Source organism: Nyctereutes procyonoides, unplaced genomic scaffold (assembly GCF_905146905.1).
Source record: "Nyctereutes procyonoides isolate TBG_1078 unplaced genomic scaffold, NYPRO_anot_genome, whole genome shotgun sequence".
In the NCBI taxonomy this organism is placed as follows: domain Eukaryota; kingdom Metazoa; phylum Chordata; class Mammalia; order Carnivora; family Canidae; genus Nyctereutes; species Nyctereutes procyonoides.
In genome coordinates this window covers 56,822,062-56,836,500 of record NW_026575049.1, presented here as the reverse complement: position 1 = coordinate 56,836,500, position 14,439 = coordinate 56,822,062, and the positions used below count along the sequence as shown (strand labels likewise).

The 14,439-nt window shown below is 43.1% G+C and overlaps 1 protein-coding gene across 1 annotated transcript in view; it reads right to left on the bottom strand.

Annotated features, from left to right (window-relative positions):
• The window catches only part of EML6 (EMAP like 6), a 265,284-nt gene that overhangs the window by 52,982 nt on the left and 197,863 nt on the right, over window positions 1-14,439 (bottom strand). The window contains exons 21-24 of the mRNA XM_055328998.1: window positions 13,086-13,227; window positions 10,045-10,197; window positions 9,751-9,882; window positions 1,985-2,073 (exon numbers count right to left, since the gene is read on the bottom strand). Coding sequence (XP_055184973.1) covers window positions 1,985-2,073; window positions 9,751-9,882; window positions 10,045-10,197; window positions 13,086-13,227 — 516 coding nt within the window. The remainder of the gene's footprint in view (window positions 1-1,984; window positions 2,074-9,750; window positions 9,883-10,044; window positions 10,198-13,085; window positions 13,228-14,439) is intronic.

Below are 14,439 nucleotides of genomic sequence, written 5' to 3'. Positions count from 1 at the left end.
ATATATCATTACCACCATGACTTTCCAGGGGAAGGGACCGAAGCCCAGAGAGGTGAGCCATTTAAGTCACAGCCAGCTTAGGAGGCAGAGGGGAAGCGAGCTTGAGAGAGGTGGCCACTTTAGTGTCGCTTTAACTGCCCTGAGCTGTGTCAGATGGGTTTAAACAGACATTTTAATATGTGTCATACCTAACAATTTGCTGAGTAAGCTTTGTATTAGTTTCCCCATGACTGTTTAAAAATAATAAACTTTTTTGAAAAGAAGATTTCCCAAATCCTTCATATGCAGCAGAAGGGCCTGATAATACTGTTGATGGAAATGCTGAGCTGCCTCTCCAGTGCCCTCTCCAGTGCAAGACCAGGGGGACCCAGCCACAGAAACACCAGCTGGATAGCCTCCCCAGACAGCAGCAGCAGAGGTCGGCCTCCGGAATACCAACTGTGTACCACAGAGCAACAGAAGCCTTAGAACATGAATTTCCCTCTTGTTCATAGCCTTCTTATATAGCAATTGCTCACCGGTCCCCACTTGGCATCATTCCCCCTCCACCAATTGGTTAGACTGAATTTTATTTTAGGATACTTATTTTGGGGCATCAGAACATGAAGGGAAAATACAGATGAAGTGATGTAAAATGATGCTTAAACACACAGGAGAAATCCAAGAGGCCCCGGGGCCTAGGCTGCTGAGCTACACAAAGACCCCTCACGACTGGGACCACACCCATGGTTCTCTTATTCTCCTAGAGCCTTAGTCCCCCTATCTGTAAAACGGGACTGACAACCATCACATGAGGCTGTTCTGAAGACAAAAGTATAGGCATATGAACTGCCCAGAACATTCACCAAGTATCCAGGGAACAAATGACATAATTTAAAATATTTCTTACCCAAGGCTTCAGAAGTGTCTTTTAAAAAGTTAAAATGACAACTGATCAGAGATAAATAAATCAGAATCTGGGAGTGAGAGCAAATGATCAGGAAACAGTTTCCAGGACTATAATGCCATCGTCTATAACTTCTGTTTCTTATGTACTGCATAAATACTTCTTAGAAACCATGAAAACATGAATGGGCACATGTCCCAGTGTCCCTAGGAGCACTTTGCAATGATAGGATGGTTTCTATTACCTGCGAACTGAAGTAGAGAGAGGGAGATGCTCATCCCTCAGCAATGTACCCGCCGACCCTTTCCCTCTCAGGAAGCAAGATTTCCTTTCCTTTCATCAAAGGTTATGTAGCAAATAAAGGAGTTGGGTTGTCTCCTGGGGCTAAGAGGAGGTTCTTAGTGTTCAATCAGCCAATTACCTGATGGCCATCGTTCCCTCTGTGAAAGTACCCTGCAGACCCTGAAAGAGGCACTTGCACACAAGAGCAGCTGAACCTTTAGAAAGGTTCAAGGATTCCAAAATTGAATATAGGCTTTGCCTTCAACAATTAAAAAACAATGATGAAGGATATGACATGAGGAAAACAGGAAAAAGGCAAAGAGTTTGATATAAGTGGATGGTCAAGCTGTAGACGGGTTTGGTTTTGAAAAGTAATTTCTCTCCCTGTTGTTGCGGAAGATATTGTTACAGTAAATAGTAAAGAGTGAGAAGGCAAGTTTCAAAACTTTCTGTTCAAAAAAAAAAAAAAAAAAACTTTCTGTTCCCAGAAAGCTTTGCACAAAAGGACAGGGCATGTCCATTGGAAGAAGTAATATGTGGCATCCAGGCTGTTAGCTTTGTCACTGTCTTCCAACAGAGAAAAAGGAAGCAGCTGAAGGCTGAATGCATGATGCTGTATCAGCAGTGCTGGGAATCGGCAGGTTCTCAGGATGTGGGGAACCAGACTAAGCAGTAAGAGTTAAGAAATAAGCAAGCTTAAAGGTACACTGAATATAACCCATACCGGTGGATAATGATTGACAGGTTTTTATTTAAAATGCACATATTAAATCTTCATGAAACACTTTTTTTAAAAGCTCTGTGCATGACTATTACCTCTGAAGGTCTGATTACATGCCGTTTGCCTCTTGGAGCTTCAAAAAAGAGTTGTTCTTTGGCACCCGAATTAACTTGCAGTAATTTTCCTGGGATGAGAGAATGGAATAGAGAGACAATTTACATCTGCATTGATCTTCCTATTATAAAGAGATAAGCATGGTTGCAACTATTTTGATTCATTTTAATCAGTCTCATAAATTGAGCAACTAAATCATGAGTTCTCCCAAAGTTCACGTAAAGGCAATTACATGGCATGGTATAAACCCTGAAGGCAGGAGTTTGTTTATGTGGACCTCATCAGATCCGACCTTGCACATCCTTCATAGAATCGAGCCTGCTTGGGTGCCTGGGTGCTCAGTTGGTTAAGCGTCTGCCTTTGGCTCAGGTCATGATCCCAGGGTCCTGGGATAGAGCCCCTCATTAGCTCCCTGCTCAGTGGGGAGTCTGCTTCTCCCTCTCCCTCTGCCGGATTCCTGCCCTCACCCCACCCCGACTCGTGCTCTGTCAGTCTCTCTGTTATAAATAAATAAAAATCTCTTTTTAAAGATTTTATTTATTCAGGAGAGACACAGAGAGAAAGGCGGAGACCTTAGGCAGAGGGAGAAGCAGGCTCCATGCAGGGAGCCCGATGTGGGACTCCATCCCAGGACCTCAGGATCATGCCCTGAGCCGAAGGCAGACGCTCAACCACTTGAGCCACCCAGGTGCCCCAAATAAATAAAATCTTTAAAAGCAACAACAAAAAGAATCAAGCCTGCTATGTTTTACTCTGTTGCAAGGAAGTACCTATTTTTCAAAAGCTTGACAAAATCTAGGTATTTTGCTCGTTTTCCTGGTTGCACAAGTGTGCAATAAAAGGAAACTGCATTGGCAAGAACTATGGCATCAGAAGTGAGAACGTTGTGGCAAGCATCCACACTTACCCAGGCCAAAATTCTAAATTTGTCCTTTAAAGTTTAGAAACTGTAAGATAAGGATGCATAAAACAACCTATAAATACTCCTCCTCCTCCCTTACCTGATTTGAAAATGTGTAAAGAAATCCAAGATTTTCCCAAAACAAAGTTTTAAGCAAAAATGGTCTTTCGGTCTGATATAAAATTAAAATGTTGGATTCAATTTGATTAATGTTGAAGAAGATTAGCTACTCTTATTCTCCTCTTAACACCTCACTAATCCTTTATGGCTTGAAATTTAAATGACTCAAAAGATACAGACTCTAGTAATTTTTCAGCATTTTAAAATCACAGAACATTTCAAACACATGTAGAAATAAGAAGAGTATGAAGAACCCCCATGTGCCCAAATGTTCAGCTTCAATAGTTATTAGCACATGGCCAACCCTGTTCTGTGAGCCTTCACCAGATAATTCCAAAGCAAACCTCAAATGTCCTAATATCTCATCTGTAAATAATTCTGTGTATATTTACATCATACCATTTCTACACCTGCTTTTTCCCCATAACCCTGTATATCTAGTAGTCTTGAAATGTCTTTCCTGCAAATGTAATACCAAAATAAGAACTTTGTGGCTCCTATCATGCTCTTTAATGCTTAGGTGGCAACCACCTGGCTCAGCAATCTGGTTTGGCTAATCTTCTGGAGACTATTTCTCAGTGATGAATTAAAAATAAGGCTCTCCAATTGTGTAACTGAAAAACCTTAATTGTTCCTAATTTGTTGGGTTATAATATGGTGATGAGAAGCCTTGGCCATGAGGAGCAAGTGAATTTGAAGAAGTTTCCTTTGAAAGGGGTACATTTCCCTGAACTTGTGGCTGAACATACATAAATGAAAAAAAAAAAGGTAGTTAAATTAGCTGCAGCTATTTGGTATTACAAGAAGATGAATAATCAGTATTTTTCCAATGAATTAAACAGACCTATATTTTTTTAAGGATTTTTTTAGGATTCTCAAGAGGAAGTGCAAATAACAAATGATCTGGAAAAAGAATCAAAGGATTCAGTGAAAACCTCCTTTGACTCAGTGGCTAATTTTAGATGACTTCTGGCCATCTAAATAGCAAGAGAACTCAAAAAGAACTGTAATTTCCAGATAATCCTAACAATTTGCACCGTAGTTTCAAAGACAATATTTTACTTAAGGAACACCCCAAAATTATTAGAACAGTTTAGTGAAGAACTTCATGACTGCAGGATTAGAAAAAAAATTTTAATAATAATTTCTTATTGGTGTTCAATTTGCCAACATACAGAATAACACCCAGAGCTCATCCCGTCAAGTGCCCACCTCAGTGCCTGCCACCCAGTCACCCCCACCCCCTACACCCTCCTCCCCTTCCACCACCCTAAACACAGGAGTCAAGCACCAGAAGTGCTGCAACTGCACATAATGCCTATGGGGTACCAACCTAACTCATGTCCTTCCCTAAGAACCACCCCCCGCCGGGGGCTGGACTCCTGTGGTCGTGTTTGCCCTCTGGAGGAGGACACTGACTCAGGAGGGGCCAGGCTGGAGATGGGATCCTCTCTCCTGGGAACTTAGAATCTAGGAGACCCAATCAGTGGGTGCCTTGCTGGGATGAGATGGGGACTTTGGAAGTGAGGGTGGCATTTGGGGGCAACTGAGTGGACCACAAACAAATGAATAAGGAAAGCTGCCTGCGCAGAGGGAGGGGCCAAAAGCAGACACCAGAGTGATGACAGCAGTGGACAATGAAATGATCTGCCTTGGAGCAGGAGAGGAGAGAAGAGGGGAGAGGTGCCGGTTTGGTTTTCTGGTTCATTCCTAAAGCCAGTTCCTCAGGAGACACTGCTTCCTGCTTTTAGATTCTCCGAGCTATCCCCAAATCTTCCCAATAAGCTCATTCTTTATTATTGTTTAAAAAAAATGTAAGCTGAGTGGGCCTGAGCTCCTTGCAGCCAAGGATATGAAGAAATTTTTTAAAAACCGCAACTATTCTTGTGTTAGGAAAGTGGAATTATGGGTGTGATTCCTCCCCCTACCCTATTCTTTACTGTGGTTATTACTCTTTTCTTTAAGCACAGAGGAAATATTTAGGTCACCACTCTTTTTTTCTGCTGCCTTCTGCTCTGTCCTATAAGCTTGGAAAGAAGAAAAGAGCAAAAAAACTGTATAATCCACGTATAGTTGCCCCTTAGTAACAATAACCCTGTGCTCTCAGAATCTGCACATTTTTATTCACTTAGAAAGCTCTACTCACAAGGAGGAAGAGAGCTGAAGAGCCAGATGTCCTTGCTAATAAGCAGGTATAGAGGAAACCACACGCCCTGCAGGTGTATAGAGCTATATAATCCACAAAATGATTCACATCCATCATCCCTGTTGCTAAATAATTTACAAGTTAGAGGAGTCCCACAGCTGGGTGGCCCAGTGGTTAAGCAACTGCCTTCAGTTCAGGGTCCTGGGATCGAGTCCTGCATCAGGTTCTCCACAGGGAGCCTGCTTCTCCCTCTGCCTATGTCTCTGCCTCTCTCTGCATCTCTCAGGGATAAATAAAACAATCAAAAAGAAGAGTCCCGAAATTCATACTAAATGTACCAAATGTATTAGACCACTTGCAATGAAAATGACAAGGAGAGTTCTATTATGACCCAAACTGTTCACTGGTCAAAATCTTGCAATCCTGATGTTTCTTGAAACGAACTAGTATCAGCCAGAAAATACTCTTCCATATTTTCTCTCTCACCACCTTTTTTTTTTCTTTCTTAAGCATTCTGTACAGGAGCTTTCATTCAGGGGTAGCTGATATTTCTGCAAAAGCCTGATGCGCTTTTTGGTTTCTTAGGACCCGTGGTTGCCATGGACACAAAAGGCTGCAGTGGCTGCTGACTGCCACCATCCCCCACCACTGACGGGCCAGCTGGCTCTGGCAAATGTGTTCACTATTTTTGACAAGATCAAAGGAATGAAACGGAATCCTGCTCCTGAATTCTGCTCTCTACCCTTGCCAGACCCTCGAGGCCCCACCGTGAAAAGCTAGGTTGGTCTTGAGGCAGTATGGCACATTGCTGAGGTCAGGCATTTGGGGAACTGGGGTATCACGAGCCCAGGCATACCAATGTGACACACATGTCACAGCAATCACCTTGGAATCAGACCAGGGAAGATCCACGGGCCTACCTGCACTTATTCTCTGGATAGTAGAATCCCACCCTGAAAACACTCTATTCTCCTTTCTGTCCATAGAAAACGTTTGATCTGATGCTCTCAGCTAACAAAGGGGCCGCCTAGGACAAGAGACGAGGAGGCTTTTCAAAGACCTCAGCCTCCTTACTCCCAGGACCTTGTCTATCACCCTGAGCTCCAGCTGGATCACAGAGGCTGGCCTAGAGCAGAATTATGGAAGTGGTGTGATGGCTCCATACTGAGGGCCTTTATAAAGACTGTCACATAGGCATCTACGTGGTTGCGACCCACTGATCCGGGCCAAGTGCTCTTTCCATCTAAGACTTACACCTCTTTATATCCCCTAGCATTTTACACAGGGTCTACACATTTGCAGAATTAAAAGAAAACTTCCCAAAATGCAAATAAGAACCTATTACAATAAGATACCATCTCATACCTATAAGGATGGCTACTATGAAAAAGATCTCACTAAAAAAGCCCCCAGAAAATAACAAGTACTGGTGAGGATGTAGAGAAACTGGAACCCTTGTGCCCTGTTGGTAAGAATGTAAAGTGGTGCAGCTGCTGTGGAAAACAGTATGGTGGTTCTTCAAAAAATTAAAAATAGAATCACCATCTTATTGAGCAATTCCCCTTCTGGGTACAGACCCCCAAATAATTAAAAGCAGAGTCTAGTACACCCACGTCATAGCAGCATTATTCATAATAACTAGAAGTTGGAAGCAACCCAGGTGTCCGTCGATGGATGACCGTATAAACAAAACGTAGTCTATATATACAGTGGAGTATTATTCAGCTTTAAAAAGGAAGGAAATTCTGACCCATGCTACAATACAGATTAATCTTGAGGACATTATATTAGGTGAAATAAATTAGTTACAAAAAAAAATACTGGGGGCACTGGGTGACTCAATTGGTTGAGCATCTGACTCGATTTCAGCTTGAGTCATGATCTCAGGGTCCTGAGATCCAGCTCTGCTTCGGGCTTTGTGTTCAGCAATGGGGGGGGGGGGGTTAAGGAGGGTGAGGTGGGGGAAGTGGGGGGGTCTGCTAAAGATTCTCCCCTGCTGCCTGCCCCTCGTCTCACTCATTTTCTTTCCCTCTCTAAAATGAATGAAAAAAATCTTTTTTTTAAAAAAAACCCGAATACTATATGATTCCACTTACGTGAGATACCTAGAGTAGTCAAACTCAGAGACATAGAATAGAATGGAGGTTAGTGGGGGCTGGGAGAACAGGAAGAGGGGAGTTACTGTTTGATGGGTACAGAGTGTCGGTTCACAAGACGATTTACAGAGGAGGGTGGTGATGATGGTTGCACAACAATATGGTTGCAGCTAATGCCACTGAACTGTACATTTAAACATGGGGAAAATTAGAGAGGGTGGCAAAACATGAGAGACTCCTAACTCTGGGAAACGAACAAGGGGTAATGGAAGGGGAGAAGGGTGGGGGGATGGGGTGATTGGGTGACGGGCACTGAGGGGGGGCACTTGACGGGATGAGCACTGGGTGTTATATGTTGGCAAATTGAACTTCAATAAATAAAATGGTTAAGACGGTAAATTTTGTGTGTGTTTACAATTGAAACTAGTATAAATAAATCTTCCCAACTGAAATTTATTCTTCCTATGTCCCATTTTCTCTTGGAAATAATTATAACATGTAAATAATAGTTGAGGGTAGCCTACCCCCAATGGTCACTGTAATGGTGGGATTTCACATGTTGTGCCACATAGTGTGTGGGTGTTGGATTCCCAACAAAATGCTCCACACTCTATTCTATGAATGCATAAGGCTGGCCCTGACTGTTTTAAACCCTCCTCCCACAATGGCATAAATAGGGATGTTAGCAAGAGATTACACAGGGGGAAAGCACTTTTTTTTTTTAAACAATAAAGCAGAGAACATCCAAAATGGGGAAGGGGGTGGTGCTGAAAAGCAAGTGTCTCCCTCTACCCCTCGGCCTCACTGCTTCCTAGAGGACTCTCAGACCACCAGCGTCCTCCCTGCTCACGGATGCCAGCCGGGGCCCTTGGCCCTGTGTCTGGCAGGGCTCTGACATGAAAGTGAGAGGGACTTATCTGATCTCCCTTTGTCCTGGCTGGGAATTACACCTTACAATAAATGGCACACTTTCGTCTATCTATTGCGCTACATAAAACGCCTACAGGTTGTAAGGCTCAGTTAAAGTCCAAATATTCTAGGGCAGCAAGTACAGTCATAAATGCATACCCACCTAGCAGAAGGATCTGTCTGTCTATGGCTAGCACTTCAAAAAACACTTGAAGCAAAATTCTGGCAACTCTGAAATAATCTCTTTTTGGCTGAGGCCCTCAGCACCTCTTTCTCCTGGCTGATTTTAGTTGCTTCCCAACTCCAGGCTTATTCGTCCTCCCCAAGGTGGCAGGGAATGTCCCACTCTAGATCCCTTAAAGTTACCTAATACCGCCAGGATAAAGTTCAGGGCTCAGCTCCCTAGCATGACTTAAAGGTTCCTTTGCATTCTGTCCTGGTCTATCTCTCCACATTCCTCTAGCTTTGTGCCCTCAGCCACTCAACATTACTCACTATTTCTTAATCTCCCCAGTTCTTCCCACCTCCTGTCTTGACATGTCATATTCCTTCTGAGCCTGGAATGCTCATCCTAGAATTCACCATCTGGTGAACTTCTACTTATCTTTCAAGATCCCTCTCAAAGGACATTGCTTCCATGAGTCTCCATGGATTCCCTTGTGAGCTCTTTCCTCCTCCATGGATTCCCTTGTGAGCTCTTTCCTCTGAACACCATTGGGCTTGGTGCTTTCCTATCACAGTCAACTAAAACTTTGAAAGCTGGGATGCTGCCCATTCCTAGATGCCTACTCCAAACTCTAACTTCAGCCAAGTTACTGGGATGAGATCTAAAAGTGACCCACCCTATCATAATCATGCTCCACGCCGGGTGCTTAAGGCTGACATGGCCCATTCAGAGGCCCTGCATGCCACTTTCCTGTGACTCACTGCTTCTCGTTTCCATACCTTACCATTTGGATGCCTGTATTTCAATGAACTTATAAACTCTTGTGGAGAACTGTAGGAACTGTGTCTTACTTCTGAATCATCCAGATTTTCTGGCTTTAATACTTCAAACATGGTAGAAACTAGATTTGTTATTGGAGGAAGTAGGGGGTCGGCCGGGAGTTTTGGAGAGCAGGGTAATTTCAGGTGAGCTGAATGTAGCTCTCTACCTCTGTCGGAAGGTGAAAATTGTGGCGACCTCTTGGGCAGTTCTCTGGGAGGTGGAACATTGATAGGAAAAGGGAAAATGGGGAGGAGGAGATGCAAGGCAAGGACACAGAGTGCTGAACCCAAAGGTGAAGGACTGGCTCGCTAGGGTAAGTGAAGGCATCCTGTATCTTCAAAGGTCTTAAAACTCAATGGCTTGAATTAATAGTAATAGCTGTAGTACTAGTAATAAGACAGAAAAACTACTCAAAATGTTAACAACATGTACCCCTGGGTTGTAAAATTACAGTCATTTATATTTGTTGTAGGTTCTCCATTCTGTTCTTCTCTAAAACTCAACTATTCTATTTGGAAACAATATATGAATAGATATTGATGTTTTTAAAACAAAAATTATAATTTAAAAGCCACAATATACTTTACCTCTTGAGTCCCAATCAATATGTGTAATGTAACTGGAAGCACCTTTACAGATGCCAACCCGTTTGCTTGTAAGTACATTGTAAATATCCACAAAGTTATCGTGGGATGCCACAGCAAGGTATTTTCCTGTATCTATAAAGAAAATGGGCAGTTAACACCAAAATGTTTTATACAGAAATTTACTTTCAGGAGCTTAGTTCAAAATGGGGAAAAGGTCAAGGAAGTATTCAAATAGTCCACTCTTACAAATTTTTGTCCCAACATATTCTAGAAAGTTTCTGCTGTAGTCTTCACCTTTTGAAAATTTAATATCAGAGATCATTTCTTTTCTGTGATGGAAGGAGACCATGTCTTCAACAGTGTCAGCATTTACGACCAGGAAACTGCCATCATTTAAGCCAACTGCTAAGGCTTTCCCATCAGGGGAGAAGGCACAGCATCTTCCACCTACAAAAGGATCCACAAAGAACAGTTGTTACCATGATTCTATTATCAAACAAACTCAATGAAGAGAGGGAGATATTTGCACATGTGCATTATGCATAGACACGGGACTGTGTCTTTAATATATTTGTGAGAAGAACTAAAACTTTGTAATTTAGAACATATCTTCCCTTCAAACCCAAGGATATTGATCAGAATGCTAAAACAATAACAACAACAACAACCCATCAAACAAAACATTTTCTACTTCTTTAAGTTTTATCCTTTTATTTCTTAACTACTTGAATAGCTGGGATTTTCAAAAGATCCGTGGAGTGAATGGTAGAAAGGAGTGAAAGATTAGTGAAACCAGTATCTTCGTTCCCAAGAAAAGAGATGATACTTAAGAACGGGAATTCCGGAATTCACTTTCTAGAAACTGTGTTTTGGGTATCATGCCTTACACACAAAACTTGCTTTAGGGAATTCGTGAGACTGTTGTCACTCCATGGATCAAAGTCTTTGATCCATGGATCCTAATGCATAATTCTAGAAAGATTTTACCTTGCCTCTTCTGTCAAGGATGACACTCTCTCAAAAGGAATCTACTAAACTAAACAGTATGGGCTGCCAGTGCCACATGAGCAGTATTTTCCACTGTTTTGCAGGGTCACAGGGAGACATTCTGAATGAGTGTGGACTCTATGTGTGTGGGTGTCCAGTAGTGTGTGGGTGTCCAGTAGGAATCCTGTTTAAGAACATTCCTCACCCTCCCCTGCCCCACCCTCTCTTCTTATTGTCAAGACTTTGGTGAGCACAGCCCCAGGGATGGGGATAGTCCCACAGCCTTGCGTTAAGGCATTCCCAACTCAGCTTCCGCACACGCCCCTCCATCACTGTTGATGATGTGCTGAAAGCTACCAGTAACTTCAAATTGCCTTATCTAAATTACATCTTCATTCATTCACTCAGCTAGCAACAAGTTATTTATGTACTGTGAGTCATCCATGGTGCTGGGGCCGAGAGAACAAAAGACAAGCCTGCCCTTGAGGAGAGTCATCAAGATTAGGTTAACTGTACACTTTGTTGTACAAACCAGGACATTTCTCAGAATGGAAGGGAGAGCTATTAATAATTACACCAGGACAACCGCTACAAACGGGGTTGAATGATCATTCCGTCTAAGATATGTGAGCAGTTGTTCTTTCGAACTAATTTTCAACCCGGTGGATAAAGTCCAATGTCTGATGTTGAAGTCACTCACAAGGAGGTCCTGGTATAATTTTCCTGGTATAAATCAGTGGTCAAATGATTCAGTCTTGTGGTGGGTAAGAGTACGGGGCTTCGGAGTCAGACCTGGGTTTGAATCCCGGCCCCACTGCTTACTAAGGCCCCAAGTCCACTGTAAGGAAAGGCAAAAGGTGGAGAAAAGTAGCCTTAGGCAGTGCCACAGCTGTGCTCTCAGAAGCCACCCTGTCGGGTTTTGAGTTCAGTTTCAATCACCCACCAGCTGTGCAATTTCAGGCAAACAGCCTTAGTTCTCTGTGCCTCAGTCTCCTCATCTGTAAGTGGTAACAATAACGGCCTTACTCCTTAGGTCCCCATGAAGACCAAACGCAGACTGCTAGCAGTCACGGGCTCTACAGGACCAGCCACCATCTCCGTTCCTGTTGTCTTGACATCTTTTGTCATTTTATTCCCTGCCATAGAGTCTCCATGTCTCTCTCTGTGTAAAACTGCCTCATACAAATATCTGGGGATCAGACCCCAATCTCATCCTTTCCTGCAAACTCTCACAAACGCCCTGAGCCTCAGTTCTCGGGCTTCTCCGCGCTGAAGCTGTCCCTGGCAGCAGGCCTTCTCTTGAGCCTCCACACAAGTGTGCTGGTGCCAGACATCTTTCATTTGTCTCTCCACAGCCACTCTCCGCCCTGCTCTTTGCCTTCCGCTGGCCTGTGCGGATGGCATCTATGGCCTCCCTTGCCCTCTGGCTTCTGACTGCGTCTGGCCAAGGGGGATCACAAATGGGAGACTCAAGAGAGCGAGGAAGGAAGGGGGAACAGGGATTTGGGGTATGTACCCCCCTAGCTGCCTCCCTTGTGGGGTCACTGGGCACTGGCTGCATCCCTGGGCCAAGGGTTCCAGCTCTGGTCCGGCCTGTCATCTCACATGGCTCTCACTTTCAGGGTTCCAGCCCTGCTCTCTCCTCTTGCCCCTTCAGGCCCAGGGATGATGAAGGTACCTGGTAGCTACCACCTGTGTGGTGCTGTACTATCCCTGGTCATTCCTCAACACCCTCTCTGCCCCCTTTAACAAATGGTCCCAATTTTTAGACTCTTCTCAAATCGCCCTATTTGAATGGACCATCTGTTACTGGCACTCTGTTTGAATTTGTCCATCTCTGGGATCTTGGGATGCCCAGTCCCTGACATACAGAAGCCACTCAGTAAATGTTTGCTGAATTTGCACTTCTTTGTATACCTGTTTGTTCTAGTGGTGAAGGGCATTAAATACATATGTACTCAATTCCTGATACTATTTATTGTTCTATAAAACTGACTTATGATTTTCAATAATAAAATCAGTTATAGAGACTGTTAGCATAAAGAGAAAACAGCCTTCCTTACAAGCTGCTAGGTTTCAACAGACTCCCACAGCTCTCCATGAGAAGAAGAAGGACATATTGCCCCCCGGTGGCAAATGTCTGTGCAATGCAAGAAAAATGGAGGAAATAATAGATCAGGCCAGTTTTCTGGAATTTGTATCTGTAGCAACAAACACTGAATTCCCGTTACCCAGCGTACGTGGGGGCACATAGCAGGCCCGCTCAGTAAACATTAGTCAATGAATGAACACAACACATTCTGTTGTTGGCAAATATGTTTACAGATGTGTAAAGTGAGATTGTGTACCTTTTTTGAGTTTTCGTACTGCCAGCATCCGGTGCTGGGAAGATAATTCCCAGATCCGAAGCGTTTTATCATCGCTCACCGTTGCACAGATGGGCAGGAGAGGGTGGGCAGCCAGCCCCCATACTTCCCCTTCCATGTGTCCCTGCGGGAAGGGAAACAAGGTGATATCAACTCAGTTCACGCTTCTTGGCTAGCCCTCCTGCTGCACGGTGCTGCACACCCAGCCGAGAGTATCCTAAACAGGTTCAAATATGAATAAACACACGGTGTAGCTTCCCTGAGCCACAATGAATGCACTGAATAATTATTTTCATCTGAACTTGAATCTAAGGCTGGACCTACATGATGCTAAAGCAAAACATAGACTCGCTGCTCATGTTTTGTATATATGATGCCAAATATCTTTCCTTTTAGAAACATCTGGGTGAATAATAAAATACCCGCATTTTATCCTCTGGCTTGATATCAAGCTAACATAGTATCTAAAGGGACACATGCACTTGTAAAACAGCTTGATCATGACACAAAACACCTTTATGAATGAACCCACGTTCTAAAAGATGTAGGCAGCACCCATCTCTGTCAGAGGAATTAGACAGTGATATTCTTGTTACTTTAATTAAATATTAGTTCTTTGACTGCATAGCATTTGGCAAACAAAAATAAAGAGAGCTCAGTTTTCATATCAAGTGTCCTAGGAATAACTCAGGTTTAGTGTTTGTTCACAAATTATCCTGTACAGTGAATATCAGGAAACTCAACAGTGCTTAATAGACATTGGACCAATTCCATATACCTGTATCTTATCGCAAACACACCTAAACTGGCTTAGAAATTATGAGATGAAAGTGAACAATTAGGGAGAAAATTACTCTAATTCCTACAATTTATCACTCAATAAACAATGTAAAGGATAGATTAGTGCACAAAACAATAGAACAGACCAGACTGTTCACCAAATTTCTCTTGGTGGCTACTTAGAAAGAGGCTTTGCTTATAAAGCAAAAAGAAAGACTATACAAAGGCATCGGAAAGGTGTTTGTACTTGGAATGCTTGTGGGAACAGGTGGCTTTCTGATGAGAAACTAGATGATTCTGGTTGAACAGGGAAACTGTTTGAGCAAAACAGTAATTTGGCAGAAGATACAAAGTTCCAAATAGAGCTGACATTCAAATATCTGAGAAGGGCCAAGGATGGAGATACTGTCTTTGAATTTATTTATTTAACTACACTATTAAGTACATCCCCAGATTTCTACTTTTCTTTCTTTCAGAAGCCCCCCACCCCAAAGGTCATGGTCAGAGAATGGATCAGGTGTCAACTCTGATTTTTCCCCAGGGTGGATCTGCTTGG